Here is a 15,528-nt window from a genome sequence, read left to right on the forward strand (position 1 = left end):
TTTAGCAATGCTGGGGTTGGGCGTCTTTCAATTTGTGTATTTATTTGCTCTTCCAATCCAAACCATAACACTGGATTGCTTTTATTGATTACAGTACTGGACTGTCATCAATTTAATTGATTTTTGGTTTGTTTTGTTTGATTTTATTTTTTTAATGTTATACAATTTTTTAAAATATTTTTTATTTTTATCTTATTTTAGATTTGGGTTATTCTTTTTATTTCATTTTCATTTTGTTTTATATTTGTTTTGTTTTATATCTGTTTTATTTTTCTTTTTTTTTAACTTTATATTTGTTTTATTTTTTGTTTTATCTTTTATTTTTATTTTATATTATTTTACTTCATATTTTTATTGTCATTTTATTTTATATTTGTTTTATTTTTCTATGTTCTATTTTATTTTTATTTTATGTTATTTCATATTTTTATTTTATTTTATTATTTTCAATTTTTGTTTTAATTTTTGTTTTATCCTTTTTTTAAATTTTATTTTATTATTTTATTTTATATTTATTTATATTTTTATTTTCTTTTGTATTTATTTTATTTTTCTATTTTATTTTTTATTCCATATTTGGTTTTTTTTTGTTTTATATTTTATTTTTATTTAATTTTATTTAATATTATTTTATTGCATTACTTTCATTTTAATTTGATTTTTTTTATTTTATATGTATTTATATTTTTTATTTATTTATATTTTTATTTTATATTCCTTTAATTTTCTATTTTATTTTTTAATTCCATATTTGTCTTCTTTTTTGTTTTATCCTTTTTATTTTTATATCTTATTTTATCTTATTTTCTGCCTGTTGGCCAAACAGACAACCCCCACTGAGTTTTTATGACTCTTGTCTGTAGGAATTGCTCGATTTTATGTTTTCTTGGGTCATTTCAACTGAATTTAGTGCTCTTTCCAACGCTTGGCAAAAGGCAGAGCTTGGTTTTTGATGGAAGGTTGCCTTTTGAAGCACCTGCCTCTGCCAGGGCTGCTAGATCACTGCTAAGTACATAAAAGATGCTGCAACCTGAAGGATGTCTCATTAAAGCCTCGTGTTGGAACGGCCTGCTCCTCAAATTCCATAACTCCTTGGAGGTGAAATGTTTTGGGAACGGATCAGAGAAGCAGAAGCAAAGATGCGGTGACTCGAACCCAGCCTTTGGCTGCCATTTGGTGTTCCACTGATGGCTTACTTGCTGCTTGTAGCCAGCAGGCCAGCCTATTTTCTGTGCTAATATGAATTTAAATCGTCTCCAGCTTCCTCTCTCTCTCTCTCTCTCTCTTAACATATTGTATTGAGTATCTTTGTTTTGCAGAGGCAGTCGAGAAGGGCTGTAATTAGCAGTCCCCCCCTGGCATTTAATTGCATACACATTTGTTCAATATTTTTTTCTGTATGCCTTAAAATAAAGTATAGAAAATGGCAGTAAACGTTTCCTTACTGAAGGCATTTAATTTCTTCATGAAGTTCAGGATTTGCTTTGCTTTGCTTTGCTTTGGTCTGTTTTTAAAGGTGTTCTTTTGGGATTAATAAAGGAAAAAGCCAGCAAATCCTCAGTTTTGCTGTTGCCTGAGCGCTGTCCCTTGGGGCTGATCACAGCAGCACAGAATGGTAGAGGTTGGAAGGGACCTCCAGAGATCATCCAGTGCAAGCCCCTTGCCAGAGCAGGAGCACCTAGAGCAGGTCACACAGAAACACATCCAGGTGGGTTTGGAATGTCTCCAGAGAAGGAGACTCCACAACTTCTCTGGGCAGCCTGCTCCAGGGCTCTGGTACCCCCACAGGGAAATAATTTTCCCTTCTGTTCCCATGGCATTTCCTCTGCTCCAGCTTGCACCCAGTGCCCCCTGTCCTATCATTGGACATCACTGATGTTCCTTTCCTTTCGTTTCTTCTGTGTGCAAACACGTTCTGCCCAGTGGATGGGGAACAGATTCTTCTTCTGTGATGACTCTTGTGCCAATTTTGGGAGAGAGCATCCTGTTAAAGTGCATAGATGATCACTCCTCTGGACCTCTGGAGACCTTCAGGCCATAGAACGGTCCAGGCCGGAAGGGACCTCCAAAGGTCATCCAGTCTGACCTCCCTGCAGTCAGCAGGGACATCCTCAACTACATCAGGTTGCCCACAGCCCTGTCAAGCCTCACCTTGAGTATCTCCAGGGAAGGGGCTTCAACCACCTCCCTGGGCACCCTGTTCCAGTGTTCCACCACCCTCAAGGTGCAGAACTTGTTTGTTACTTCCAATCTAAGTTTGAAGCCATTGCCCCTTGTCCTGTCACAGCAGGCCTTTGCAAACAGTTTCTCTCCATCCTTCTTGTGGGCACCCGTCAAGTACTGGAAGATTGTTCTTAGGTCTCCCTGGAGCTTCCTCTTCTCCAGGCTGAACACCCCCAGCTCCCTCAGCCTGTCCTCGTAGCAGAGGGGTCAAACCCCCCTGACAGAGCAGGAATATAGAACCCAGCACAGGTCACACAGGAACGCATCCAGACAGGGCTGGAAAGGCTCCAGAGAAGGAGACTCCACAACCCCCCTGGGCAGCCTGTTCCAGTGCTCTGTGACCCTCCCAGTGAAGAAGTTCCTTCTCATGTTGGGATGGAACCTCCTGTGCTGTAGTTTCCATCCATAGCACACAAGTGCACTATGACACCCGATGACATGAGTAATGTCTAGAAGAGCTGCATGATGCTGCATGGCTCTCCTCACAGGAATAGTTTTGCTTCCCAAAGATACTTTGAACTCTGGATGGTGGTGGTGGTGGTGTGATGGGCACTGAGCAGCTGAAAGGGGGTGCTTCATATTTGGCAGTGGCACGCCCTGCACATCTACCCATGTAAATCTGGGTGCAGGTTAGTTTGCAATCCACTCAGTGGAATTTTAAATCCAACCATGAATCTGGCCAGCTGGGTAAAGGTGACATCTCCAGAGGTATTTCAGGCCCCTTTCCTAAATGCCTCAGGAGGTGCTTGCCCAGCAGACCACAGTGCACTATGGAGGTAACTGAGATGCCCATTAATGAATCTTGGCCCCAGCCCAGTCCTTGTTTCATGCTGAAAGTAGAATTGCAGTTCCTAAGCCTGAAGTGCATTTTCCCAGTGTGTGCTGCTCACCAGGAATACCTGCCCCTTCCATTCCCAAGCCCGTAAACCTTGGCAGGCATTGCTGGCGTGCAGGCGTGACTGGGGCTGGATTCTGACTGGTGAGTAATGTCGCTGGGTCCATATCGTTTGTCACTTAACCTTTGCCAGCTTCGTGTGCTCTGGCAGCTTAGGTTTGGGAAAACATATTTTCCTGGAGGAGTAATTTGCTTCCATATATTGCCAGCTCTAGGGACCTCCTCCTCCTGGCCAGCAGGAGCAGGGAAGTCATTCTGCCCCTGTACGCAGCACTGGTTAGGCCACACCTTGAGTACTGTGTCTAGTTCTGGGTTCCTCAGTTTAAGAAGGCCATTGAGACACTTGAAAGTGTCCAGAGAAGGGCAACAAGGCTGGGGAGGGGTCTGGAGCACAGCCCTGTGAGAAGAGGCTGAGGAAGCTGGAGGTGTTTAACCTGCAGAAGAGGAGGCTCAGGAGAGACCTTCTTGCTCTCTCCAACTCCCTGAAAGGAGGTTGTAGCCAGGTGGGGGTTGGTCTCTTCTCCCAGGCACCCAGCACCAGAACAAGAGGACACAGTCTCAAGCTGTGCCAGGGGAAGTTTAGGCTCAAGGTGAGGAGAAAGTTCTCCACAGAAAGCGTAATTGGCCATTGGAATGTGCTGTCCAGGGAGGTGTTGGAGTCCCTGTCCCTGGAGGTGTTCAAGAAAGGCTTGAATGTGGCACTTGGAGCCATGGTTTGTTGTCAGGAGGTGTTAGGTATTAGGTGATAGGTTGGACTTGATGATCTCTGAGGTCTTTTCCAACCTGGTTGGTTCTGTGATTCTGTTTAAAAGCCACAGCATCCCCCTGGGTGCAAGCGGTTTGCTTCAGCTAGTGGCTTACCTCATCGGCAGGAGAAGTTTTTGTTTCTGAACTCTTGAGAGCTGAGGGGAATTGTACCATCAAAATGCAATTAGTTGCTCTGTTGCTTTCCCTTCAAGGCTGGTGGCTTGTGGTAAAACTCAACAGCACTTCTGTCAACATGCAGCCCAGCAAAATGTTTTGTCGTGTTAAAACCCTCCCAAAGAGTCATTACAATGTGTTCACCAGATGAAGGTTAAACCAATGCCTTCAGTAGTGTTCCAAATACCAAAGGGTGCTGTTATGACACTGCTGCCAAAATCTGCTGCTGATGATCAGGGTTCCCTGTTCTTCTGGGAAGCTTTGGAGTTCTTTCATCTCCATCCTTGTGCCCTATCTGAAATCACAGCCCACCGATAGAACCCTCACGAAGCAGCAGGGCTGGCAGCAAATGAGGAGCTTCTCCTTGTGCTCCTCCAAGGTGTGTAAGAGCTGTCAAAGAGGCAGCAGGAACAGAGCAAGTTAATTAGTCCCTCTGCCTGTGTTTTCCCTTATCCTAACATGTTAACCCATTTGCTGGCAGCTGTATTTCCTTGCTGAGTGGATGCTGGGCAAAGTGCCTCAATATTCCTGTCAGATCAACAGTATGGGGCGGAGGGAGAAACCTTGAGGTTGGATTTGGTTTATTTTCTAATGCTGAGTGTCAGCTGGTTTGAATATGCAATTCCAATTGTGTGGATAGCTGAAGGGAGGTCACTGATGTGGGTCATGAGGCTTGTAGTAAGACCAGCTGGAGAGAGCAGCCCTGTGGAGAAGGACCTGGGAGTTCTGCATGGGACAGCAATGTGCCCCGGTGGCCAAGAAGGCCAAAGGGATCCTGGGGTGCATTGAGAGGAGTGTGTCCAGTAGATCCAGGGATGTTCTCCTCCCCCTCGACTCTGCCCTGGTGAGACCTCACCTGGAATATTGCATCGGGTTCTGGGCTCCCCAGTTCAAGAGGGACAGGGATCTGCTGGAGAGAGTCCAAGGGAGGGCTACAAGGATGATTGAGGGACTGGAGCACTGTCTGGTGAGGAGAGGCTGAGAGACCTGGAGCTGGTTAGTGTGGAGAGGAGACTTGAGAGGAGATTTAATAAATGTGTCTAAATATCTGAGAGCTGGGGGTCAGGAGGGAGTGGACAGGCTCTGCTCATTGCACCCTGGGATAGGACAAGGGGCAATGGATACAAATCACAGAACAGGAGGTTCCACCTCAACATGAGGAGGAACTTCTTCACTGTGAGGGTCAGAGAGCACTGGAGCAGGCTGCCCAGAGAGGCTGTGGAGTCTCCTTCTCTGGAGCCTTTCCAGCCCTGTCTGGATGTGTTCCTGTGTGACCTGTGCTGGATTCTGTGGTCCTGCTCTGCAGGGGGGTTGGACTCGATGATCTTCAGAGGTCTCTTCCAACCCCTAACATCCTGTGAGCCTGTGACCTGTCTGCTCCACAGCCTGAGAGTGACACCACTGGAGAGCCAGGCAGGTTTTACTAGTCCTGTTAATCAGACATGGCACAGCCAAAATGCCTTGTTGGTCCTGGGACCGACTAGTTAGCCTGGGACAGACAAGCTTCTCAGCAAGTTGTGCCAGGGGAGGTTCAGGCTGGATATTAGGAAGAAGTTCTTCACAAAGAGAGTGATTTGCCATTGGAATGTGCTGCCCAGGGAGGTGGAGTCACCATCCCTGAAGGTGTTTAAGAAGAGACTGGATGAGGCACTTGGTGCCATGGTCTGGTTGACTGGATAGGGCTGGGTGATTGGTTGGACTGGATGATCTTGGAGGTCTCTTCCAACCTGGCTGATTCTATGATTCTCTGTTCCCACGATAGATACATCAGGGCAAAGAAGAAAATAAGAGGCAACCCAGAAATGTGTGCATCAGGGCCTGTTTTTACCAAGCTTGAGACCATTTTCCATAGCCAGGTTTGGTTTGGTGGAGAATTTACTGACACTTGCAGAAGGCCTCTGGGAGACTTCAGGTAAATGCCTCCCCTGTGTGAAAGGTGAAGCAGAAAGGTGTAGCTCTCAAATTAGAAGCAAACCTTTGGGACTTGCAGGGAGAAAATAACACATGGCAGCTCTTCCAGGGCATCATTAGTGAGGTGTGCTAACAAAATTGCCTCCTTAAGATCCTGAGAAAGCTGAGCTGGTCTGGTTCCCCTGCCAGAGCGAGCTCACCAAAAGGCATGAAAATGGGAGCTTAAATGTCAGTGGAGCTGAGAGTATTGCTGCCTGGCTGTTGGTCCCTTGTTCACTCCCTGTCACAGACGGAGCAGCAGCTCAGCTCTCTCAGGGTTTGCAGGGGGTGGTGATTCTGTTCAAATGGGGGATTTAATAAATGTCTGTCAATATCTGAGGGCTGGGGGTCAAGAGGGAGGGGACAGGCTCTGCTCAATTGCACCCTGGGATAGGATGAGGGGCAGTGGATAGAAACTCCAACGCAGGAGGTTCCACCTCAACATGAGGAGGAACTTCTTCACTGTGAGGGTCACAGAGCACTGGAGCAGGCTGCCCAGAGAGGTTGTGTAGTCTCCTCTGGAGACTTTCAAGGCCTGTCTGGTTGTGTTCCTGTGTGACCTGTGATGGATTCTATGGTCCTGGTCTGGCAGGAGGGTTGGACTTGATGATCTTCAGAGGTCCCTTCCAACCCCTAACATCCTGTGAGCCTGTGAATTGCAGGGCTGATCAGAAGGAGAAGAGTGGGCGTGCATGAGAGGAGCTGCAGTGTGAAGGAAAGTGTGTCACCAAGCTGCAAAGGAAGTAAAGAGTTAGTGGGGAAATGGAAAATGCCATTAGGGTAGCAGGGCAATGGGGATGAGCCTGGGTGGTGCTGAGAGGCACCAGCAGGCGACAAAGAGGGCCTGAAAGGAAAGCTTCAACCCTTGAAAAGTCTGACCCTGTCAGCACAGTGGGTGACAATATGTGACTTTTGAGGGTGTCAGGGGACTGAGGGGGATGGAGCAAAACTAGAAATGGGTAGATTCAGATTGGATGTCAGGAAGAAGTTGTTCCCCATGAGGGTGGTGAGACACTGGCACAGGTTGCCCAGCGTGGAAGCCTCAGGTTTTTCAGGCCAGGCTGGATGTGGCTGTGAGCAACCTGATCTAATGTGAGGTGTCCCTGCCCATGGCAGGGGGGTTGGATCTGGATGATCCTTGAGGGCCCTTCCAACCCTGACAATTCTGTGATTTAAGCTCAGCTGTGTACCTCATCAACTACCTCAGCTGCTTACCGGTGCCAAGGGTTTCACCACCGCCTACAGGCAATCAATCAAAGCCCTCAGCAGCAGGGTGAGGGAGGGGAGATTCGTGTCTGATCTCCTTTCCCACCTTCTGAGAGCCATTGAGAGCAGCGGTGCCACCTCCTTCGGTGTCTCTCTGGCAAATATGAAGGGCCTGGGGATGTGTTAGCCTGGTGCCCACTGCCCTCCCCCGCCGTGGGTGGAACAAGTCAGCATCTTGCTGTGTTTGAGCTTCCCCAGCCTCAGCAGCAGTGAGACATTTGAGGCAAGGGCTCTGCTGGGTTTCTTCCCTTTATAGCAACCTCCCCTCCCCTTTTCTACACTCCGGTCACAGCTCCGGCACCGAGGCAGTGACAGAGCCCGGGGGGAGGCAGCCCCAGCCGGGGGGGAGGCAAAGTGCTGATGTGTTTTAAAGACCTTCTGTCGGTGCTCGGCTGCCTCATCCTGCTTGCTTCGTGCCTATGCAGTCCTGCCCCTCTTCCTCAGCAGCCTCAGAGCTCTCGCCTTTTGGGGTAAAGGTGGAAACTCCCTGGCCACAGTCCCTCTGAAGCCCATGCTGGGCAGCAGCTGCCCACCTAGGGAGGTGAGCTCTGAGAAGCACCAACCATGCACACCTCCAGGCCAGTGGCGTGGGGAGGGCAGGCAGCACAAGCCCCCAACCTGACATTTGAACCTTCACAGGCTGTGCTGCCTTCCAGGCTCAGTAAAGGCGCTTCTCGTGCAGGACTGAACCTCAGGGTTGAACCCAAATGTTGTCCTTCTCCATGGTGGGGTCCTTTCCTGCTTCACAGGATCCCAGAAGCATTCAGGTTGGAAAAGAGCCTCAGGATTACTAAGTCCAACCATTAACCCTTCTCTATAAGGGTCACCCCTAAACCAGAGCCCCAAGCACCACATCCAAACCACCTTTAAACACATCCAGGCTTGGGGACTCCACCATCTCCCTGGGCAGCCTGTGCCAATGCCTGACCACTCTTGCAGGGAAAAAGTTCTTCCTACTGTCCAGTCTAAACCTACCCAGTTACAGCTTGAGGCTGTTCCCTCTTGTTCTATCACCAACTACCTGTGAGAAGAGACCAGCACCAGCCTCTCCACAATGTCCTTTCAGGTAGTTGTAGACAGCCATGAGGTCTCCCCTCAGCCTCCCCTTTTCCAAACTATCCATCCCCAGCTCCCTCAGCTGCTCCTCATAAGATTTATTTAGTGGAGCTTAGAAATCTTTCACTGTGGGCTTTTGTAATGAATATTTTTACAGTATGCCACTGGTTACTAACTAATGAGCCCAATTTTACTGGCCCAATTTACTTGATTAGCTTTACTCTTCAAGAAGCCATCGGATTTTGGTGGCAAGCCTGGATGTGGTGGCTGGTTGCTGGTCCACACTCTAGATCACCCTAGCAAGGTAAATGCTGATGACAATGGAGTCAGAGCAGCACTTTGCTTCTTCAGCAGGCTGTCCCTGTGCTAACCCCCTAAGGGTACAGTGCTGCAGTGCTGCTGGAGAAAAGGCACCAGGGGAGGAAAAGCTCTGTTTTGCCTCATGTAACAAGGGGTAAAAGAGAGGAACAGATGTAAAATACTCCCCTGTCAAATGGAGGTGGCTTTTTTCCCTTTGCCCTTTAGCAAATCATCCACCTAGATGCATTCCTGTGTGACCTGCTCTAGGTGCTCCTGCTGTGGCAGAGGGGTTGGACTGGATGAGCTTTCAAGGTGTCTTCCAACCTCTAACATTCTATGATACTCTGTGACCATTCCTCAGCTGGCAGGCTGGGGGACTTCAGTGTTCAGTGACATGAACTGATAGAGAGATCCCCAACATAGAATCATAGAATGGTTTGGGTTGGAAGGGACCTTCAAAGGTCATCCAGTCCAACCCCCTCTGCAGTCAGCAGGGACATCCTCCACCAAATCAGGCTGCCAGAGGCCTGTCGAGCTTCACTTTGAATATCTCCAGGGATGAGGTCCCAGCCATCTCCCTGGGCAACCTGTGCCAGTGTTCCACCACCCTCATAGTGAAGAACTTATTCCTAACATCCAATCTAAATCTGCTCTGCTCTAGTTTGAAGCCATTGCCCCTTGTTCTGCCACTGCAGGCTTTTGTAAACAGCCTCTCTCCATCCTTCTTGATCTCCTTGCTGCATGGACTTGCAAAGCAAGCTTAAAAATCAAGACTGCAGGGAATTTTAACCAATCTTTTAAGTTTCAGCTACTGGATGTTCTGCCCTATAAGACATTAGAGATGTTTTAATAAGACCTTTAAAATCATTGAGTGCAAACATTTTCTAAATCTCCCAAGCCTGGTTCTTCACAGAAAGAGTTGTTAGCTGTTGGAATGTGCTGCCCAGGGAGGTGGTGGAGTCACCATCCCTGGAGGTGTTCAAGAGGGGATTGGATGTGGCACGTGGTGCCATGGTTTAGTAGTCATGAGGTCTTGGGTGACAGGTTGGACTTGATGATCTTTGAGGTCTTTTTCAACCTTATTGATTCTATGATAAAACCATGTCCCTCAGCACCACATCACTGCCTCTCTGAAACCCCTCCAGAGGTGGGGATTCAATCTGCTGCAGAGCCTTCAGGTAACAGTAGAGTTAGGAAACACCACCAGTGGCACCACTACTGACTGCTGACTATCAAAAATGAAAGACAAGAAAGGAAGTAGACTTTTCTAGGAAGGAAAACAACGTGTTACTGCATAGCTGCCATCATAGCCACAGTCTGGAATGCCGCTGTCAGCACTCTCATGCCAAGATCTGATCCCTGATCACCTTGATGAGCAGGATGTTTCCAGGACTTCTTTCCTTCTAATGGCAAAGTCAATAACTGCAATACAGGAGATGTGATTTCTGACACTACCTCACCCTAATATCACTGCACCTCACAGTATCTCACTCCAATATCTCTACACCCTGCACTACCTCATTCTACTATCACTACACCTTGCACTGTCTCACTCTACTATCTCTACACCTTGTACTTTCTCACCCTTTTATCTCTACACCTTGCACTATCTCACTCTAATATCTCTACACCTTGCACCATCTCACTCCAATATCTCTACACCCTGCACTGTCTCACTCCAATATCACTGCACCTTGCACTCACTCTCATACCTCTATACCTTGCGTTGTCTCACTCTAATATCTCTACACCCTGCACTGTCTCACTCTAATATCTCCACACCTTGCACTACCTCACTCTAGTATCTCTGCACCTTGCTCTACCTCACTCTAGTATCACTGCACATTGCACTATTAATGTCTTCCTGTGTGGTTCAAGACTTTACATTCTTTTCTCCTGAAGGCAGTTAGAATCACAGCATTTATTTCCCACCCACCCCCCTCTAGAATTTAGCAGGTGTGAAATCCTCTCCTTGTGGTCTCCTTAAAGCTGTTAAACATTTTGCAAAGGTGGGGGGGGTTGTTTGAGGAATCTGTGTGTGAACACATTAATGATACATTGTTCCTTTCTTTCTTTTTTTTCCCTTATTTTTTTCTCCCCTTTCTCTCATTGCAGTTGAAAATGTAGAGGAAAAAGCAGCAGACTCCTTGCAAGATTTGTACAGAGCCTTGGAGCAGGCCAACCTGTCTCCTTTAGGGGAGCACCGGATTTCCACTAAGCTGGAGTATAAGAAATGCTTTATAAAGAGATGCAGTGATCCAGTAGTCAATGAAAAGCTCCACCAGCTGAGGATTCTGAAAAGCACTTTAAAGGTGAGAGAAAAGGGGGGGTGAAATAAATAAATCCTGCCCCCAGGGTTGGATCTGGCCGTGTTGTATCTGGAGATTTGATTGTGTGCAGCTGGGCTCTGGGCTGAACTTAGTATGGGAAACAAGGGAGAGGTGGGGAAAGAAAGCAGAGAAAATTGTGCCTTGGGAGAGCAGTCAAAGGGAGGAGATCAGCCTTTATTCCTGTGCAGATAAAATCTCAGTCAGCTGCTCCTCCTCCAGCCAGTTTAAGAGAATTTGACACCAGAGAGTAAACCTTAATCCCCTTTTTGTCCCTGTATATTTTAATTTACTATGATGATTAGAGGATGAGCAGAGGGCTGGAGTTCCTCTCCAGTGGAGACAAACTGAGGGAGTTGGGGCTGTTCAGTCTGGAGAAGAGAAGGCTCCCAGGAGACCTTCTTGTGGGCTTCCAGTATCTGAAGGGGGCTACAAGAAAGCTGGGGAGGGACTTTTGATGGGGGTCAGGGAGTGACAGGACTGGGGGGGATGAAACAAAACTAGAAAAGGGTACATTGAGATTGGGTGTTAGGAAGAAGTTGTTCCCCATGAGGGTGGTGAGAGACTGGCACAGGTTGCCCAGGGAGGTGGTAGAAGCCTCATGCCTGGAGGTTTTTGCAGCCAGGCTGGATGTGGCTGTGAGCAACCTGCTGTAGTGTGAGGTGTCCCTGCCCCTGGCAGGGGGGTTGGAACTGGATGGTCCTTGAGATCCCTTCCAACCCTAACAATTCTGTGAATCTGTGAAGAGACATTCACTCTGTAACTGCTGAAGTTAAGCAAAGACAGCCCTTTGGGAAGGGACTGGTACCTTATACAACACTTGATTGTGTTCTGATGGATGCAGCTTGTCCAGGAGGAAATTGTGTGCTTGCTTTGTACATGAACCACAAAAATCATTAAGGGATTGGAACATCTTCCTTATGAGGAGAGACTGAGGGAGCTGAGGGCTCTTTAGCTTTGAGAAGAGAAGCCTAAGGGGTGACTTCATTCATGTTGATAGAGATGTGCAGGGTGAGTGCCAAGAGGATGGAGCCAGGCTCTGCTGGGTGATGCCCAATGACAGCACAAGGGGCAATGGTGGAAGGTGAGGCATAGGAAGTTCCATGGAAACATGAGGAAAAATTATTTCAGTGTGAGGGTGCCAGAGCCCTGGCACAGGCTGCCCAGGGAGGTTGTGGAGTCTCCCTCTCTGGAGATATTTCAGGCCCACCTGAATTTGTTCCTGTGCTTCTGCTCCAGGTTCTCCTGGTCTGGCAGGGGGATTGGACTGGATGCTTTTTGAGGTCCCTTCCATCCCCTGGCACTCTGTGATTCTGTGGTGATTCTGTGTGATCAGCTGATGGGATCACTGCATTTTTGATTAAAAAATACAGACAGTGGCAGTGATAGCATTGAAGACTTTTCTGGCTGTTCTAAATGCACCACAGCTCATTTAGCCTCCCTGTCATCATCTTTGTCTTGTTACAGTGCTTCCAACTCTGTCCTAGTACAAAAGTTTGGCAAACAATGTGCTGGATTCCCCCCAGGGACTCTGTTAATGGTATTAAATTACTACATTTAAAGTCACTAGGTAATTGTACAGTGGCTTTTGTAACAGCTTTCATCAAAGGGGGCTTTATCAACATTAATTAAACATGAAGGTGATTATTTTTTTTACTGTGAGGATGAGAGAGCCCTGGAAGGACCAAAGGCACTCTGGGGTGCTTTGGAAAGGATGTGGTTAGTAGGTCAAGAGAGGTTCTCCTCTCCCTCAACTCTGCCCTGGTGAGGCCACATCTGGAGTATTGTGTCCAGTTCTGGGACTCTCAGTTCAAGAAGGACCTCAGCAACATCTTGAAAGAGTCCAGCACAGAGCCACAAAGCTGCTGCAGGCAGTGGGACTTCTCCCTGTGAGACCAGGCTGAATGAGCTGGGGCTTGGAGATTGGAGCAGAGGAGCCTGAGAGGTGCCCTCATTGCTGGGGATAAAGATGTGCAGGGCAGTGTGGGGAGGACAGAGCCAGGCTCTGCTCAGGGATGTCCAGTGATAGGACAAGGGGCACTGGGTGCAAGCTGCAGCAGAGGAGGTTCCACATGACCATAAGGAAAAACTTTTCCAGTGTGAGGGTGCCAGAGCCCTGGAACAGGCTGCCCGGAGAGGTTGTGGAGTCTCCTTCTGTAGAAATAATTCCAAACCCACCTGGATGTGTTCCTGTGTGACCTGCTCTAGGTGCTCCTGCTCTGGCAGGGGGCTTGCACTGGATGATCTTTTGGTGCCCCTTCCAACCCCTAGCATTCTGTGATTCTGTGAATTAATTTGGTCTTCCATCACCTAGAGAAGCATTTAAGCAATGTTATTTTCATGCTGTGGGGAACCTATCCTGAAAAAAACATTATGGGATGCTTAACTTTCTGCACTGTATCATCTCACTGAAGGCAACTACTACTTGTAGTATCATCTAGGGGTGTGAGTCTGTACAGGATTGGAAGTTGGCAGAAAAAGATACCTGGGCTTTCCACATGGCTTCTGCAAGAGTGAGGAACTGAAACAGTATCAGAGCACTGTCAGATGTGTTAAAGTGGTAAGAGGTTCACACTGTAGCTGTGGGTTTGCAGGTTTGCACCCTGGCAGGGTCACAGAATCACAGAATGTTAGGGGCTGGAAGGCACCTGGAAAGATCACCCAGTCCAACCTCCCTGCCAGAGCAGGAGCACCTAGAGCATGTCACACAGGAACACATCCAGGTGGGTTTGGAGTGTCTCCAGAGAAGGAGACTCCACAGCCTCTCCCTCTGCAGAGAAGCAGTGCTGCAAAGCTGTGTGTTGGCTGTGTTATCCAAAGCTTAATGACTGCTGCATCCAGCCTCCACCACCTGAAACTATGGCAAGCAGCTCCAGCTCATCAGAGGTTTACTCTGATCACAGGCTTACAGGATGGTAGGGGTTGAAAGAGACCTCAGGAGATCATTGAGTTCAATACCCTGCCAGAGCAGCACCATAGAATCCAGCACAGGTCACACAGGAACACATCCAGATGGGGTTTGAAAGTCTCCAGAGAAGGAGACTCCACAACCTCTCTGGGCAGCCTGTTCCAGTGCTCTGTGACCCTCACAGTGAAGCAGTTCCTCCTCATGTTGAGGTGGAACCTCCTGTGCTGCAGCTTGCATCCATTGCCCCTTGTCCTATCCCAGGGAGCAAGTGAGCAGAGGCTGTGCCCTCCCTCTTGACCCCCAGCCCTCAGATATTTACAAATATTGATTAAATCCCCTCTCAGTCTTCTCCTCTGTAGAAGACTCTTCCATCCTGCCTGCCTGTCACCTGCTGATAAAGGCATCACTGAGCAGTGATGCTGATACATCCACACCCCCTGCCCCAGTGAGGGCTGAGGAGGTACTAGCAGCTCTGTTGGATTTTGCCTGCTTCTGCCTTCTCTTTGCTGCTGCAGTGGTAGGAGGAGGTTGCAGCCAGCCAACCCACTGCACACCCAGGATCTTTAGTGAGATGAGTTGTCATTACCATCAGGATCCTTGCACAGGGCCTCAGATGTCAGCATGAGAAGCCTGATGAAAAAGGCTCAGCTCTGCTGGCGGGTGAGAGGCCATCTGTCTGCAGCCCACACACACAGGCAGTGCTGCTTCTGCTGAGCAAGAGGAGCTAACAGATGGCACTTCACCCTGTGGAACCTCTCCTGAGCAATGGAAACAGAACAGGCCTTGGTTTTTCTTGAGCAGAGCAAGGGGTGGGAAACAGGCACCACTGGGGAGGGATTTTTTAGGGTGTCAGGGAGTGATAGGACTGGGGGGAATGGAGCAAAACTAGAAAGGGGAGATTCAGATTGGGTGTTAGGAAGAAGTTCTTTCCCATGAGGGTGGTGAAAGACTGGCACAGGTTGCCCAGGGAGGTGGTGGAAGCCTCCTGCCTGGAGGTTTTTGCAGCCAGGCTGGATGCGGCTGTGAGCAACCTGCTGTAGTGTGAGGTGTCCCTGGCCATGGCAGGTGGGGTTGGAACTGGGTGATCCTTGAGGTCCCTTTCAACCCTGCCAGTTCTATGGGTGTCAGGTAGTGATAGTACTGGGGGGGGGGGATGGAGCACTGACTCTTCTCTTGTTCCTTTTCTCTCACAGGCCAGGGAAGGAGAAGTAGCCATCATAGATAAAATTCTAGCTAACCCAGCTTTGACATCTAGAGACTTTCAAGAATGGAAACAGATGTACCTTGACCTCTTCCTGGACACCTGTCCAAGCAGCACACCGAGGGACTCTGTCAATGGTTCATCTGAGGTTGATGCACTGATAGCCTCCTTAGCACACACTCACTCCTACATTGAAACCCACGTATAGAGGTCTCTCTCTGTGTCCTGTTGCTACCCTCTAGCCCTTTACCCAAGTGCATACAGTAGGTGGTGTCTTTTTTTCTTCCTCTGTCAATCTGTGGGAGCCCTAGTCAGTTCTGTTTTAATGTTAACTCAGCTGTGTGAAGTTAAACCCTTCAATGCTCAACAGTAACTAACATCTTCCACGAGGATTTGTGCATTTTGTATGCTGCCAGTGCTCCACTTGGGTTTACCTGCTGTGAAATGACAAATATTGAAGAACAGGACACAACAAACAAAC

At 48.1% G+C, this 15,528-nt stretch overlaps 1 protein-coding gene across 5 annotated transcripts in view; it reads left to right on the top strand.

Annotated features, from left to right (window-relative positions):
• Positions 1-15,528, top strand: part of CNKSR2 (connector enhancer of kinase suppressor of Ras 2) — a 252,421-nt gene extending 236,893 nt beyond the window's left edge. For all 5 annotated transcript variants that reach the window (XM_054165993.1, XM_054165994.1, XM_054165995.1 and 2 more), the window contains 2 exons: positions 10,727-10,923; positions 15,040-15,528. In XM_054165993.1, coding sequence (XP_054021968.1) covers positions 10,727-10,923; positions 15,040-15,255 — 413 coding nt within the window. In that variant the 3' untranslated portion in view covers positions 15,256-15,528. The remainder of the gene's footprint in view (positions 1-10,726; positions 10,924-15,039) is intronic.

This window comes from Dryobates pubescens, chromosome 12 (genome assembly GCF_014839835.1).
Source record: "Dryobates pubescens isolate bDryPub1 chromosome 12, bDryPub1.pri, whole genome shotgun sequence".
Lineage (NCBI taxonomy): Eukaryota > Metazoa > Chordata > Aves > Piciformes > Picidae > Dryobates > Dryobates pubescens.